This window comes from Astyanax mexicanus, chromosome 2, assembly GCF_023375975.1.
Source record: "Astyanax mexicanus isolate ESR-SI-001 chromosome 2, AstMex3_surface, whole genome shotgun sequence".
Lineage (NCBI taxonomy): Eukaryota > Metazoa > Chordata > Actinopteri > Characiformes > Acestrorhamphidae > Astyanax > Astyanax mexicanus.
The window spans coordinates 57,257,854-57,272,688 of record NC_064409.1 but is presented as its reverse complement, the minus strand read 5'-3'; the positions used below and the strand labels follow the sequence as shown (position 1 = coordinate 57,272,688).

The 14,835-nt window shown below is 37.5% G+C and overlaps 1 protein-coding gene across 1 annotated transcript in view; it reads right to left on the bottom strand.

Moving 5' to 3' along the window:
- otud7a (OTU deubiquitinase 7A) overlaps positions 1-14,835 on the bottom strand; it is a 123,682-nt gene that overhangs the window by 28,876 nt on the left and 79,971 nt on the right. The window contains exons 4-5 of the mRNA XM_007246487.4: positions 7,970-8,152; positions 7,402-7,620 (exon numbers count right to left, since the gene is read on the bottom strand). Coding sequence (XP_007246549.3) covers positions 7,402-7,620; positions 7,970-8,152 — 402 coding nt within the window. The remainder of the gene's footprint in view (positions 1-7,401; positions 7,621-7,969; positions 8,153-14,835) is intronic.

Below are 14,835 nucleotides of genomic sequence, written 5' to 3'. Positions count from 1 at the left end.
CAGTTTTATCTGTAATAAAAATCATACATGACAAAATGTGATACTTATTTGAGAAATAGGATTTTTGTGACGCGCAATTAGTGCTGGTGGGGTTGCTGGGGGATTTATAACCTCTAAATAACATCTGTTATTCTCTTGTTTTGTTTGCCTCCCCATCTGCTCCTTGGGCACATGGCTTTGTTGTGTAATTGGTCCTGTCTCAGCCCTAGCCCCCGCCTAGCCCTTAGTGTTGTCACCTGGTATCTTGTTTGTAACCCCACCCCCCTTGATTCATTCCCCAGGTGTTCTTCACCCTCTCTGTGTATATATAGCCTGTAATTTGAGTGTTTCCTTGTCAAGTCTTTCGTATTTTTTTTGTGTATTCCATAGAACCTCTGTGTTCTATGGTCTGTTGTTTTGTGTGCTTAGTTTGAGTTGTGTTTCTAAAGATTCCATGTATGCTTGTGAGATTTGTTTATTCTTAGATCTCAGTGTTCCTTTTATTGAGTTTTTTGTTTTCTTAGCTTATCCATGTCTTAGTTCTTATCTTAGTTAATGTCTTATCCCAGTCTTATTCCTTAGTTTTTGTGTTTCCCATGTTTGCTTTCAGTTTTGTTTTTGTATATCTCGTTTGTTTAAATAAATCTTATATCTGCACTTACGTCCGTCCTACTCATCCTCGTCCTACTCAAACTGAAAGCTTGATCAATTGTCTTCCACTGAAAGTTCATTCATTTTTTCCTAGTCCTGTAAGTTTTCCATCTTAAAGATATGAGATTTTTTTACATACATATTGAATCAGGTGTGGAGAGCATCCTCCTAGCTTCAACTGTACTGAAATGTTGTTTATGAAAAATAACAAGGTCTCACATATAATTTATTACAGCTTCTCATGAGAATAGTTGAGTAAAAGCCTCATCCAACATTTCCAATTACTTTCTTTTATATTTACATGAATTGTCCCCAAAATTCTGTGTTTTTTCTCCAGCATATAATCATCTGAATCAGAGCTTTAGTAGAGTGCTGTGATTCATGCACTGAGCTCAGCTCTCCTTTGGGAGATCTGACTGAGTGGGATTCTAATCTCTCTGAGACAAAGGCAGATGTTAGATAATATCTTAATCACAAACATAATTGGATATGGCTTGGTGTCAGCTCTGGCTACAGAATTCAGCATGTAGCAGTACAATTCTCTACGACTCGACTTCCCTCTTATTTGGCAGTTTAATCTCTCTCTGTCCATCCAAAATACATCATTTGGATCATTTGGCCAGGCCAAGTGCTCGTGCTCATGGGCCTCGAGGGCCAATTTCAGACCTCTTCAAAAGAAGAAAAGCTTAACAACAAATTACAGCAAATGCCAGGTCATGAGGGCGTCCATTTTTTCTGATATTATCGCAGGCTCTTCCAGCAGGGCTGAGAGCCGACACCAGCAACATCCCAGCAGTGCTGATCCAACTTGTTCAAATCAAATAGACTGGATACTGCATGTGCTAATGATGGAGTGGATGGCTCACTGCAGCAGTAGCTCAGTTTAGACTCATCAGGGCAGTGTTGCTACCCTGGGAGATTAAATTATAATAGTATGAATGTATGGATATAATTTCTTTGAGTATGTACACTGTGAGATTTGAGATATTTTTTGTAAAATTATGAAACTGTTTCATTATTCAGATTAGCATTAGCAGCTAAAAGGCTTAACCAGGTAAGAGTTGATACTCCAGTACACTGGACTATGCTATTAAAAAGTGTTTGGCTTTCACAAAAACCTGACATATAAAAACCCAAAACCCAGGTGATAGGGGATGAGTTGGAGTGCAAAATGAAGGAAAGAGAGAAGCAGTTAACAATTTCTCAGCACCTCTAGAAACACATTAAAAACAGTTGGAGAACCATTCCAGATTCTGCCTCAAGAGAATAATGCCAACAGTGGACAAATTTGGCATGAAAGCAAAACCTGTTACTTTAAAGAATCTGTATAAAACAAATATTGGCCTTGTAATATTGCATTAATACCTTAAAGTTATATGTCCTCAGATGGTGGGTCTTTTAAATGTACCCAAATCCCTGATCAGATTAGATTAAATTTCCTCAGTGTTAAAACTCTCACATCCGGAAAGCATTAAAACCACCAAACGATAAGAGAACTCAGTTCGTTTGATTCATGCTGTCACATTATTACATTCATGTCAAACTATCAAAAGAGACTCTGCTTCCAACAATAATTTGATGTTATTTTTGTTTCAAGTTTTTGTTTAGTCATTTGGAAAGTGTTTTACCTCTTGAGACCCTCTGTCCTCATATTATATTTCTGCTTCTCTGCATCATGATACTCAGTTTTTTTTTACTTAATATTGACCCTTTGGCATCATATGGAGACACTGCTGATTCCATCTAGTGGTCACAAGACAACTTAACACTCAATTGAAAAAAACAAAATGGCAGAAAACCCAGTCAAAAGTTTCTACATCCAGTCCAGACAAAAACATAGGCCAGGTAAAAATTCTCATAAAATGTTATGTTTGAAATTAGTTTATTTATTCACTGTAGCACTGTAAGCTAACATTTAGTTTTAGAACTAACTGGGTAAATCTGATCCCAAATGGCAAGAATAATTTTTAAATGTTAAAATAAACTACTGTCCCCATTAGAGGCCGACCGATCGATCGGCCAGCCGATTTAATCGGCCGATTTTTGTTATTTTTTTATCAATCGGCACCGGCCAATTTTCTTATTTGGCCGCGCCGATTTTAATCCGGCACATCTGCGGGCAGCTACTTGGAACGCAGCACAAGGTTTCAAGAGTGAGCAAGACTTTCAACGGGTAAGGCATCCATTTTTACAATCCAGTGTCCCAAAGTCTATATTTTCTCTCATGATTAGTAATCTGTGATGTTGCTTCATTTACTGAAAAAGAATAGAATTTCAACTGCATCGGTGTTGTAGCATTTCTCTCCAAACGAAACTATGCTTAGCGTTGATGGCAGGAGTGCATTTGGAATGCGCCCTGACTATGCAAGGCAAGCCCTATCTATAAGCTCTAGTATAAAATAACTGACGTCTCTTCTTCAGAAACGAAAATCTAAGTAAATAAAATCAAATTAACACTTGATATTTTCAGTATTTAAATTATTTTTAGACGAAATGAAAAAGGGCAGGACTAAAACTGTTTAAGGATATTCGCAGCATCAGCTGCGCTGAAATAATAATTACTGGTTAGTCAGGATTATTAGAGGACTGTACTTCTCCTTATATATAAATAAGCTTTATTGTAAACGAATTAATAAAACAAATAGTTTCTAAAATAATGGAGTTAAAATAAAACATCTCTTTTTCCTTCACTACAAACAGACATTAAATCATGCCGCCTCCTGCTGTTCTGCTGTAAAACTCACCCGTTTAAAGCGGTTTGCGCTGTTAGATATTAAATGAAACGATGAGCAGAATTTTCTGTTTTGTCGGGTTCTACTTTAGAACCCCCTCCAGACTTTTCTGATAAAAGCTCATTTTATCCTGAACCTATAAAGCCAGGCGGACACTGTGCGATTTTTTTAATCGGATGCGTTCTGGAGAGCTCAAACAGCACGTTTGAATCGTTTGTCGTGTATGAACAACGCCTGCGATTCATCTGCACACACTGTACGGTCCGACTGACCTGCTGCGACGGGGGAGCTTACACTGCACGTCTAAACGCAGCCCGTAGGCTGAGCTTTCTTTGCGTACAAACTCTCGCTTCAACACAACGCCTTGCAAAAGAAAGCGCTTAGCTTTGCTTATTTGTGCCCTGTTGTGCGCTGAAAGTCCACGGAAGAGACGTACATGGACTCGCAGGTGGCTGAGGCGACGTGGACTCTACGGGTTGTCCGTTTTACAGAAGGAGAGCGCATAGAAAAATGACTGCGCGTCAGGCTGCGAAAGAAACACCAGCAGCTTAAATAAAATAAAATAATTTTATTTTTTATTCTGTTTATTGTTTATGTAAAAACTAGTTTTGCAACACTGAATATTAAACAAGCAATCGGTTATTCACACTGGATAGGGACCCTCACTTACAGTGCCGCTGAGCATTAACAGTTTAAAAGGGATTAATAATATATATAAAAAATAGGAATAAAAACTGACATTTATTATAGACGAATAAAATATATACGTAAAAAAGGAAAAATAGGACCTTAAAAAAAGATCATAAAAATTGACATAAAAGGGAAAAAATTATATCTTATGAAGATATATATTTAATGATTTGATTAATAAAAGAAGAAAAATAATTTAAATGAATAAATAAAAAATATAAAATATAAACTCATTAAAAATTCGTTTAAAATAACCCAGGCTTTCTGCAGAATAATCAAAGTTTCAGTTAGTTTCAGTTTCAAATCATGAAAACAGCTCACCAAAACCTCAAACTATTCTTTATATTTGACTATATTTACTTACAGGTCCTTTGCTTGTACTTACAGGCCCTTACTTATTTTTATTCAACTGAACTGAGTTCCTGTAGCCTCGCGCTGAATTCAGCTCCGCGCTGCGAAAGAGAGCGAGAGAGAGGCGCAGCGCATTTTGTCTGATTTATCTTGATTAATTATCAGTACATTTATTAGCTTTAGTAAGTTTAATAGCATTAATTTTAGTACACTTCTCCGACCTTATTTATTAAAACGTTTATTTTAGAAGACAGAGGTTATTATGCGGGCAATGCCGCGCGCAATGCCACGCGCTGCGCTAAGCTGGCTTTGCGTGGCTAATATTCTGGAGCACTGGACGAGATTTTAATTAATAAATTAACATATTTATAATTTTAATAAATTTGCCCTGGCGAAAAGAAACGAATTATAAAATATAGCTTTATATTTCTGTGCATGTTTTAAGTTTTATATAATTGACGGGCAGCACCAGAGGCTGACAATGTGCTTTATTTTTCAGATATAATAGCAAAGTGAAATAAAATAAATTTATGTTTGTCAAAGATATTTTCTCTTTTAATTTTTCTTTTCAAAAACTCCAGCTATTGACTGAGAATAAGCATCTGTTGAAATTATTAAACAGCAGAATGCCTGTGTCTGCTATATTAAGCTATAAGTCTGTGTACCGAACATAAATATAAATCCTTATAACTGACAGAAATAAATATGACTAATAATTATTTATAGTTAATGTGCAGATTTTTGGGAAAACAGGTCGTGACGTTAAGAAATCGGCCCGCAAAACAGCTCACACTGTGAGACAAGCGACCAAAATATCTGGCATGTCAGAAATCCCTGGTCGCGTCCGACTGCTCATTCGCAGCTCCTATGGGCAATTAATCGGACATCGCTTCCCCTCTCACGGTGAATTTACACTGCTCCGACGCGACAACGCACACGGTCGCACTACCCCCCTCCAACCGGTCGCATGTGGGCGTGACAAAGGCGTTCCCTGCGTCGTCCAATTGAATCGTTTTAATAAATGGGAAATGCTTTTTTATATAAGCTATTATTATTTCCAATAATTAATAAATATAAATGTGTCTTTATAGATATAAATGTTTGAATGAGCTTCATTACACTGTCTAGTGAGCATTATATAAGCGGACAAAAGCAAACTTTTCCAATTAAATTACATATTAATATTTAAAAAACCCACCAGAGACTCCAACAATCACAGCAGCCTTTCTCCTCGCTGACAGAGTCCCTGTGAATCAGCGGGGATTTTATAAAGAACAGGGAAGCCTGAAACTTCTCTTCCAGGCTTCTCTGGACGCTTGAAAGCGGAACTAAAATGTTTTCATGCGCTGCGCTGAGGACGCGTTACAGGCCAACACCTGCTCTCTGATTGGATAGACGCATTGCGTTGGACGGACTCATTTGCATAAAGTTCAGCTCGGCTCAACTTTTCATCGCATCGCATCCCCCGCTCTCGACGCGTCGGACCCATGATGCACCGCGCGACTGCGTCTGACGGAGGCGGCGCTTCCCATTGAAAATGAATGGGATCCGTCGCTGTGCGTTGTCGCGTCGGAGCAGTGTAAATTCACCGTCACACTGCACGACAAACGACGCACGATCAAGCTAAAATTCGGCCCGATCATGAAATTCAGTCGCATCCGACCAGATCGGGCTTAAAATCGGGCTAAAATCGCACAGTGTCCGCCTGGCTTAAAGTCCGCGCTCTTCAGCTTTCTCAACTCATTTTCCGCTCACGCACCGAGCCTCCAGTACAGCTGATGAGACGCGTTTCTCTGGCTAAGGAGCTCATTTGAAGAAGAAAAAAAAACAGATAAAGCTATATTTAAATTACAGCACCTGTCTGTTTTTGCATTATTTATAATTTTATTCTTAATTTAAACGTCACCCATTTTTGTAAAATAATAGCTGCAGCCCTAATGTGAACATTTTATAACATTGTCCTCCCATGTCCATTCGTTTTCAACTGCATGGAGTTGAAGAAGAAATGAGCTTTGCCGTTTTGGAGTAACTATCTAAAGTTGTCACATTATGGAAGTCTTCTTGCACTCTGTTAAACATATTAAAATGAATAATTAATAGACTAACAGACTGCAACAAGTCATACATTTGTTAATTAGTAGGCCCCTACAGTAAATTTTATATAATAGCCAACATAATATTTCTACTATAAACATGAATATATAGTGTATATAGAACATATGTTATATAATGAATAAAATAAAATGTTATGGATAATACAATCTAAATAAAATTAATATTTTTTTTATTAGTATAATAAATTAGTATATTTATTAGTATAATACGATAGCATATCGGCCCTAAAAATCGGCAGGTCACATCGGCCATCGGCTGACTCTGACCACTAATGATCGGTATCGGCATCGGCCTTAGAAAAACCCATATCGGTCGGTCTCTAGTCCCCATAATAGGACTTTCTGTACAAATACAAAGTTTTCTGATTATCCCAGATTATTAGGCAGAGGTAGATAGGAACAATGAAAAAGCACACCAAGTAAAAGTTTAGGTCTCAGGAGGTTAATATTTAATAAATATAGTAGTAGCAGTAGTGGCCAAAAACCTTTTTATCGGCATAAAGTGACTTCTGCCTGGAAAATCAGAGATGTCAACCGTGAGGAGACTACAATGATCAGACCACCCCTGAGTTCAGTGAAAAACACAAGGCAATTTAGGCTACTTTTCGGCCAAATGTTTCTTTAGCTAATTAAGTGTTTATATTAAATAGGGCTAGTGTTTTTAGTAATATGATTTGTGTGGTACAGTGATATAACCTATGTACTAGAAAGGAAAATTGTGTTAATTTGAATAAAAACTGTATTGTGTTTGATACATAGGCTATAGAGGAAGCATGTACTGTATGTGGTGGACAAATGAACATCATGCAGAACCAAATTTCACAAGCACAAGCTCCGCCCAGAAAGCTCAATCTCTAAGCTGTTAGTCTGAGGTGTGGCCTTACCCGCCTGCTCCAGGGCCACCATAGTGGATTGCTCAATTAGGTCTCGCTCGATGAAGCTGCGGAAGTCCTCGCTGTACACGCTCAGGTCGGGCAGCTGGAAGGTGTAGATGGGCATCTCTAGAGGGAACTGTTCCCTGGCACACTCGCCCGTCACATGCATCCGCGCCAGCGACATGATGGCAGAGCTGGCATGGGAGATGCCCCGAGAGAGACGCTTCTCTGTAGATGCGGGGGAAAAAAAAGAGATGGATGAGAGTGGGTAAATTTGTTTGTTAAGTTTGTTGCTTGATTATGAGATGCTTCAATTTGCCATTTCAAAACAGTCCCAACCTAATTATTTCTATTAGCCATCAGTCACAACCATGGAAGCTATTACTGCTACTATTAGCTAAATCTGCACAATCATAATCATGATCCTCATCATTGTTTTAATCATCAGGGGCATATGGATGCTCATTGTCACAGTCAACATCTCGATCCTCGCCGTCACTGCTATTATCAATACCGTCATCATCATCATTAGCATTATCATCACTCATGGAAGCAGTGGTGTAGGTCTGTGTCGTACCCTGAGTGTTCTCCTCCTGCCTCTGCAGGCATTGTTCCAGCTTGTTGATGTGCTGGGGGGTGCCGCTGCGCTCTGGCTGCTTGTAGTAACGGCCCTCGTTAAACACCTGGGGCAGGTTGGCAGTGTGGACCTGCCGTAACTGCTCATAGTCACTCAGAGCAGCGCTCAGGTCCCAGTTTTTACCTTTAGAAACACAAACACACACAGAGAAAAAATACAGAATATAACTGATTAGAGTCATAGAGATAATTAACATTAATAAAGACAGCATAATTTGGTAAACATATCCTAAAACATGGACTCTAGGATGGAATTTAGCATTATTACATGAAATTAGGTGACATAATCTAAAGCAGTAAAGCATAATCTTCTAAAGTATAGGTGGGACTGGGGTCCAATGCGAGACACACCATGGTCTGATTTTTTTTTTTTTTTTTTTAGAAATAATAAGGATAAGGGTGCATATCATAACTGAACACCTATGCATTAAAAAGCACATACTATAGGCACTGCACGTCTATACTGTACCATTATACAGTAAATTCAAAATACTCTATGAAGCATTTAGGTGGCTTATATATATATAAAGGGTGATGTTAACTTGTGTTTTTTTGAGGCTGGTAACTCTGATAAACTTATCCTGTACAGCAGACTTAACTTTTGGTCTTAATTTCCTGGGGCAGTCCTGATGAGTGCCAGTTTCATCATAATGTTTGACAGTATTTGGGACTGCACTTGAGGATACTTTCAAAATGTCTCGATTTTTTTCAGATTGACTGAAGCAAGTCTAAGCAAGCGTATAAGCAAACGGTTCCTAGTTTGAAGAATCCAAAATATAAAACATATTCTGGTTTGTTTAACACTTTTTTTGTTTAACACTGTTTCTTCATAGTTTAGATGACATTTAGTATTAATATATAATGCAGAAAACACTGAATTGTGTCCAAACTTTGACTGGTACTGTATGATGAATTAGGTTTGGCACTAAACCAGCCTCAAGGTAATCTGCATCTTGAGCAACTCATTTTATTTTATTTTATTTTAAGCAGATAGTTTAGAAGCATTAAATATCCTTAGTCTATCCTAACCAATGTAGTCCAGACATTTTGGAAATATCTGTTTAATTAAACTGCCAACTCTCATTAGGACCTTCAATCTCATCCCAGTTACATACTGTATGCTGCCAATATCAGTTCTTAAAAATGCTCACTGACCTCATCAAACTTCACACGACAATACAGATCTGCTTCATGTTACACTCAACAGAGAGAAACACTAAGTGATCTAAAGCACATGGGCCTGCTTTATCATGTCAGACATCATGTCCTTCATGTTAAACATTTAGAGGACACAGGATGTTGTGAAGGATACATATGTAAAGAGACACTGTATCAGTCAGGAGCTATTCCCCTCACATCAGAGTGAATATATGGGCCGGGGTCATGGGTTCTACTAAAGATGATGATGAAAAAGAGGAGAAGCGGAAGGAGGAAGATCCGCAGGAAGACACAGGAAACTAGCTCTCTAATGAAAAGTGACAGCTACCTCCAGACTCCACAACACGCACACACGAGCACACGTGCACACACAGCACTAGCACACGGGCTGCTCTCTCCTACAGCTGCGTTCTTATCTTAGTGACAGAAAGAGCTTCCAGGAAAGAGAGAAGCAGGTCAGCGCTAACTCTTATTATAGCCCTCAAACACTCGCACTACTCTACTGCAGGGATAAACCTCCTCTCAACACACACTCAAGTCTGTAGATCAGACTCAAACAGACAACAATTAAGTCTATAGCCCAGGTTAGAACTGCATCACAGAGAAGAACCACTTTTTAGAAAAGTCTGAACAGTAGATCAATCAGCTCTGCATCTGCCGATATTTTTACAATTCAGCCAATCCTAAGAAAAGACCAGCAGCTCTGTTTTTGAGGCTCCTTGGTCACAGGAAGCTACTATGGATCACCACAGGATGGAGCTACTGAGCTGGCACACAGCTGCAGACACTAATTACTAGCCAGGGCCCAGTTTCCCAAAAGCATCTTAACATTAAAAACATCTTAGGGGAGAGAGTGCTCAGTGTGAAGCTTGCTTAACCATCTGCTAATCATCTTAGTGCTAAGTACCTTTTGGGAAAGCAGCCCTAATATTTTACTCCTTGGTTTTTTTCTGCATCTTTGTTTTTTGTTTGTTGATGTATCTAAATCACATTCTCATATTTGTAAAATGTGTAAAACTAACATGCACATTCCTCATGGAGGAAGCAAAGCATAGACTTTTAAACTTACCTTTAATATAACCCTCAAAACTGTTTTTTTTTTTCAGTTTGTACAGTGAGTAGCTGTTAGCACAGCAACTCAGCAGAGCTAAGAGCTCTAACCACACAGAAGCAGCAGTCAGCAAGCTAAAGAAATCATTTTTAAAAGTCAATACAATTTTTTCTGCAGTTTTGTGCAGTGTAGTATGTGAAAATGGACTTTGTAAGAAATGGCTGTAATTTTTACGCATTTAATGATGTATTTTTGTTAAACAGGCCAATGAGTGTTTTTGAGTAATTATAACTAATGTCTCTTTATTTATTTTAAATACTGCAGCCACTCTTAAAGGTTTATCTTAATGCGATGCTACATGCCTGTGTGAATAAGATGACTTACAATTTCACGTACAGAAAGACAAGGGAAAAACTATAAAAAAGATAGTGTTATATTGAAATCACAAATGTACACACATTAGGGGTTTCCCTATTCACTTTCAATTTTACTAGGCATTATTACTGAATCTCTTGTTTAGGGAACTATTTTCTATTTTCTCCACTAACCTATATAAAAGCCCAGTCATGCAAAAAATAAATAAATAAATAAGATAAAATAAAAATAATGTGATATACCGTGAAACCATCAGAATCTTGATAAATACTGTGATATACATTTTTGGTCATACCGCCCAGCACTAGTTAAAGGCAAAGGCTCCAATGAGAAATTTTAATCATCACAGGGATGTAAAACCACTACCATGTAACCATCTAATATACTACATCCCACCCCTTGGCAGGTAGTTTATTATAATGAGTTTATTAATTTTATGCACTTCACTCCTCTGTGGTTTTAATGTTATGGCTGATTGGTATATTTGTGAGTGTGTGAGTGCGTGCCTACCTCTGCAAGTGTGCGTGTTGTACGTGCGAGAGAGAAAGAGCTAGTGTGAAAACTGCCAGCCTGACTTCCCCTTTCCCCACACCCAATTAAGTGGCCTAGACCAACAGTCTGAGAACAGAAAACACCATCTATTCTTCTAGACAGAAAAAAACACCTCACAGCACCCCGTCAATCAATGCAAATCCGCTTCCCTTTATAGATCTCTGTATCCTTTAGCCAGCCAAAATTTTTTAAAGAGAATTTAGAGTCTAATCGAATGACCATTCAGCACCTCTAATACATGCATTTGCAGCTGGCTGAGCAATATAGCCTCCAATCAATGGTCAGCAGCCTGGAGACTGGACAGCACTCTTAACAGTCTCACAGCTCCTCTGCCTGCCCTCTACACCCTGTTCTCTGCAGGAGATGAGAAAAAAAAACATAATGTAGGCTGTGACTAATAAACAAAACATGTTAAAATTGAGAAACATGTTCAAACATATGGGGCAAGCAGTCAACCGTGAATAACTTAGCTAGATTTAGGTCCTGTTGGCGTGTCTTCTGTATCAGGAGGATGCAAAAAAGCAAGCCTTGCGCAGCTCCAAATGTACAAAAGGCATGTACTAATTCTTTTAATTAATCATGGGTGTGTTTTGGGCTTAACCAAAAATAAACCAATCAGCGTTTCAATAGCCATTCCCTTTAAGAGCCAGGTGCGCTCTGACTGGTGCATTGGTATCTTATCTTATTGGTATCTGCAAGTTCACGCTGTGAAGGTGCGCCAGCAGGTAACTTACAGGAACAGAAATGTTATTTTATTTTGTATACTGTTTATTTTTGATGTAAAAGCTGGATTTGAGCCCTGCAGCACGTCCATGTGTGTGTGTAAAGAGCGGTGCGCCTACATAAGATAGGTATGGATGGGTGATTATTGACTGTTGTTAGGGTTTTATTCGGTCAGCGGCGCACTTGTGTTTTCTTTGGCCAAGTTAGAAACATGCTAGAATTTACCTAAACACACCTTATTTCCAGACCACCAAGCCCAGTAGCGTAGATTTATTCCTAAACTATTTTTACAGATTGGGCACAAGGCATCAAAATAGACTGTTGACACAATGTAAGATAGCAAAGAGATTCGCAATGTGCCTTGAGCAGGGTGTTTAACAGGGCCCATGGGCTTTTGAGCTTCATGTTAAGAATAATAGGAGAAAAATATATAAATATACAATTAAAACTCTAGGTCCTCAGTGATGTAGGAAGCTAGTAATAAATAACTAGTAATAAATATGGGTGTGTGAAAATATCTAGTATTAACATTGTACATCCCCAAATAAAAAATGACACTACTAAATGTACAGTCTATCTTATATTTCCTTTTATTTTTATTTAGTTGCAGACAGTATGGACCCAACATATCTCATGTTCTGTCTGTTCAGAAGTCAACACCACTTCTCGACATGGTTAGCATAAAGTTAATGTTTTGTACAGTATTTATGTAATTTGTGAATGTAACTCTGTACTGTAGTGCTTTATAAAGGTTTGTTAAATTAATCTCTTGCCTCATGAGGTTCTATCGGCTTTTGTTGAATGGTGGTTCTCGATGCAGTGCTAAGGGACCAGAGATCACAGTGTTTACCATAGGATTAGACCCGTGCCCATGACTTAAATTGGTTAATGATATTATGCAATGAGGAGGGAATAATATGCAAATCCCTTAATCTTTCTTTGAGGAATACTGTTTTTAATCATTTGAATAATTTTACCAGCTTGTTTGCTGACAAACAGGAAATTCAACGTTTATATATTTGCTTTTCAAAGACTTTTAAAAAGACTCATTAATACCCCTTCTTGCATCTCTAGATATTGTTCAAATTAAGGTTTTCTTGGGATATCCATAATTTTTAACTGCAATAGTGAAATTTTACTATGAGTAAAAAAAAAAACAGACTCTCGATAATGAGCATGCAAAAGAATATAAGAGCTCTTTCAGGGCTCCACTGTCTACCCACCTGTTCTAGTGAATGAGACCAGCACAAAGACATCCATAGTCTCTCTTGAGAGGCTTTTCTTTCGTAATTAACCTTTGCATCTTTAATTTATCAACGTATTAAACTTCTTCCAATTCCCTGCAAGCTCCATTCAATTCAGTGGAAAAGAACAAAATGACAATTACAGTCAAGCACAGATTTAAACTGTATATTTGAACAGGTTATGAATTAAGTACGTTATGTTTTAGAGATCTAACCGCATGTTAATTTGGAAAAGTTTTTCTCACATGGACGCTGTTTGAACTTTATGGGGCCTTTGGCCCACCTCTGATACAGCATGCTCCAGGACTAACATAAGATGAGTACAAATAAGTCACGGGTAGTATAGGGCATATGGTGGGTAGTCTCATAAAAAAAGTGCAGAGGAAGCACAGAAAGCTCTTTTCCAATCACCTTTTTTTTGTCCAAAAATCCAAATATAAGCAGTAAAAGTCTAAACCAATCTCCGGTAGCCACATGCTCAGTGGAGCTCTTGTGCAGCGAATGAAAATGGAAAATAATTGACTATACAGCTCAGTAAAAATACATTTATCAAGGTCTAATCAACAAATAAGACAATTAGCTATCTGTAAAACAGTGTAACATTTTGGAAATGCAGATATTTTAGATATAACATGGCTAGGTCAACGTCCATATCATGCTGAGCTGAACTAAACCATCCATAACCCTTTCTAAACAAAATAAAAAGCAGTCATTTGGCACATGGCTCTTAAAATCATTAGCTAATGACCTTAAATAGTTTGCAATGGCTCGTAAAAAACGCCATTAGAAAAAAATGACTGCTAAAATTGAATTATGGGTCCACAGCTTGTGGCTCATTGATTGTTAAGCATGATGCTAGCAAGGCTTCAGGATGTAGCAGGCCAAGGCAGGAGCAGTAGAGCTAAAACTATTGCAGCTCATTAACCAATCCTACATTAGAGCGAAGATAGGAACGCCTACCTAATTAACATACAAATGCAGAAATAAATAAATGAATAAATAAGGTAATACATAAATAAATACATGAAGAAATGTCAAAATAAATAAATAAATAAATGCAGAAATATATAAATAAATAGATGTAGAAATACATCAGTCAATGAATATATAAATTAATAAATGCAGAAATAGCCCCAAATAAAGATTAATGCATGGAAATATGGAAATAGATTCCTGATATAATTTTAAGTGTGTACTTTTTCATGAAAAAAAATATATCTATATTTTTTTTATATATATCTATACAATGATATATGAGTTTATTTATTTATTTTTTATCAATCTATATATTAACATGTTTAATCATTTATATGTGCATTTTTTATTTATATATATGTCATTTTTCGTCACCCATATATTTAAGATATATGTTTCAAGTGATATTACTGTAGCAATATGTAGTGTTTAGAAGTCAAACCTAGGATAAACCTTGCATAAACCAGAATGTGGAATCCTGAAAAAAAAAACAATCAAATGACACCATTAAATTCACAAAGAACCATTCTATTCATGGTTTACGTATCAAGTGATTTTACTGTAACATTTTAGAGTAATGCTAGGAAAAATTTAGGGAAAAATGAGGGTTGGGAAGGGGGCACCAAAAATCATTCATTCGTTCCTATGGCTAGCGCCGGCCCAGAACTAATGCAGGTGAAAAAGCAAAACTTTGAAACGCCAATGCTTTAAATGTAAAAAAAAAAAAAA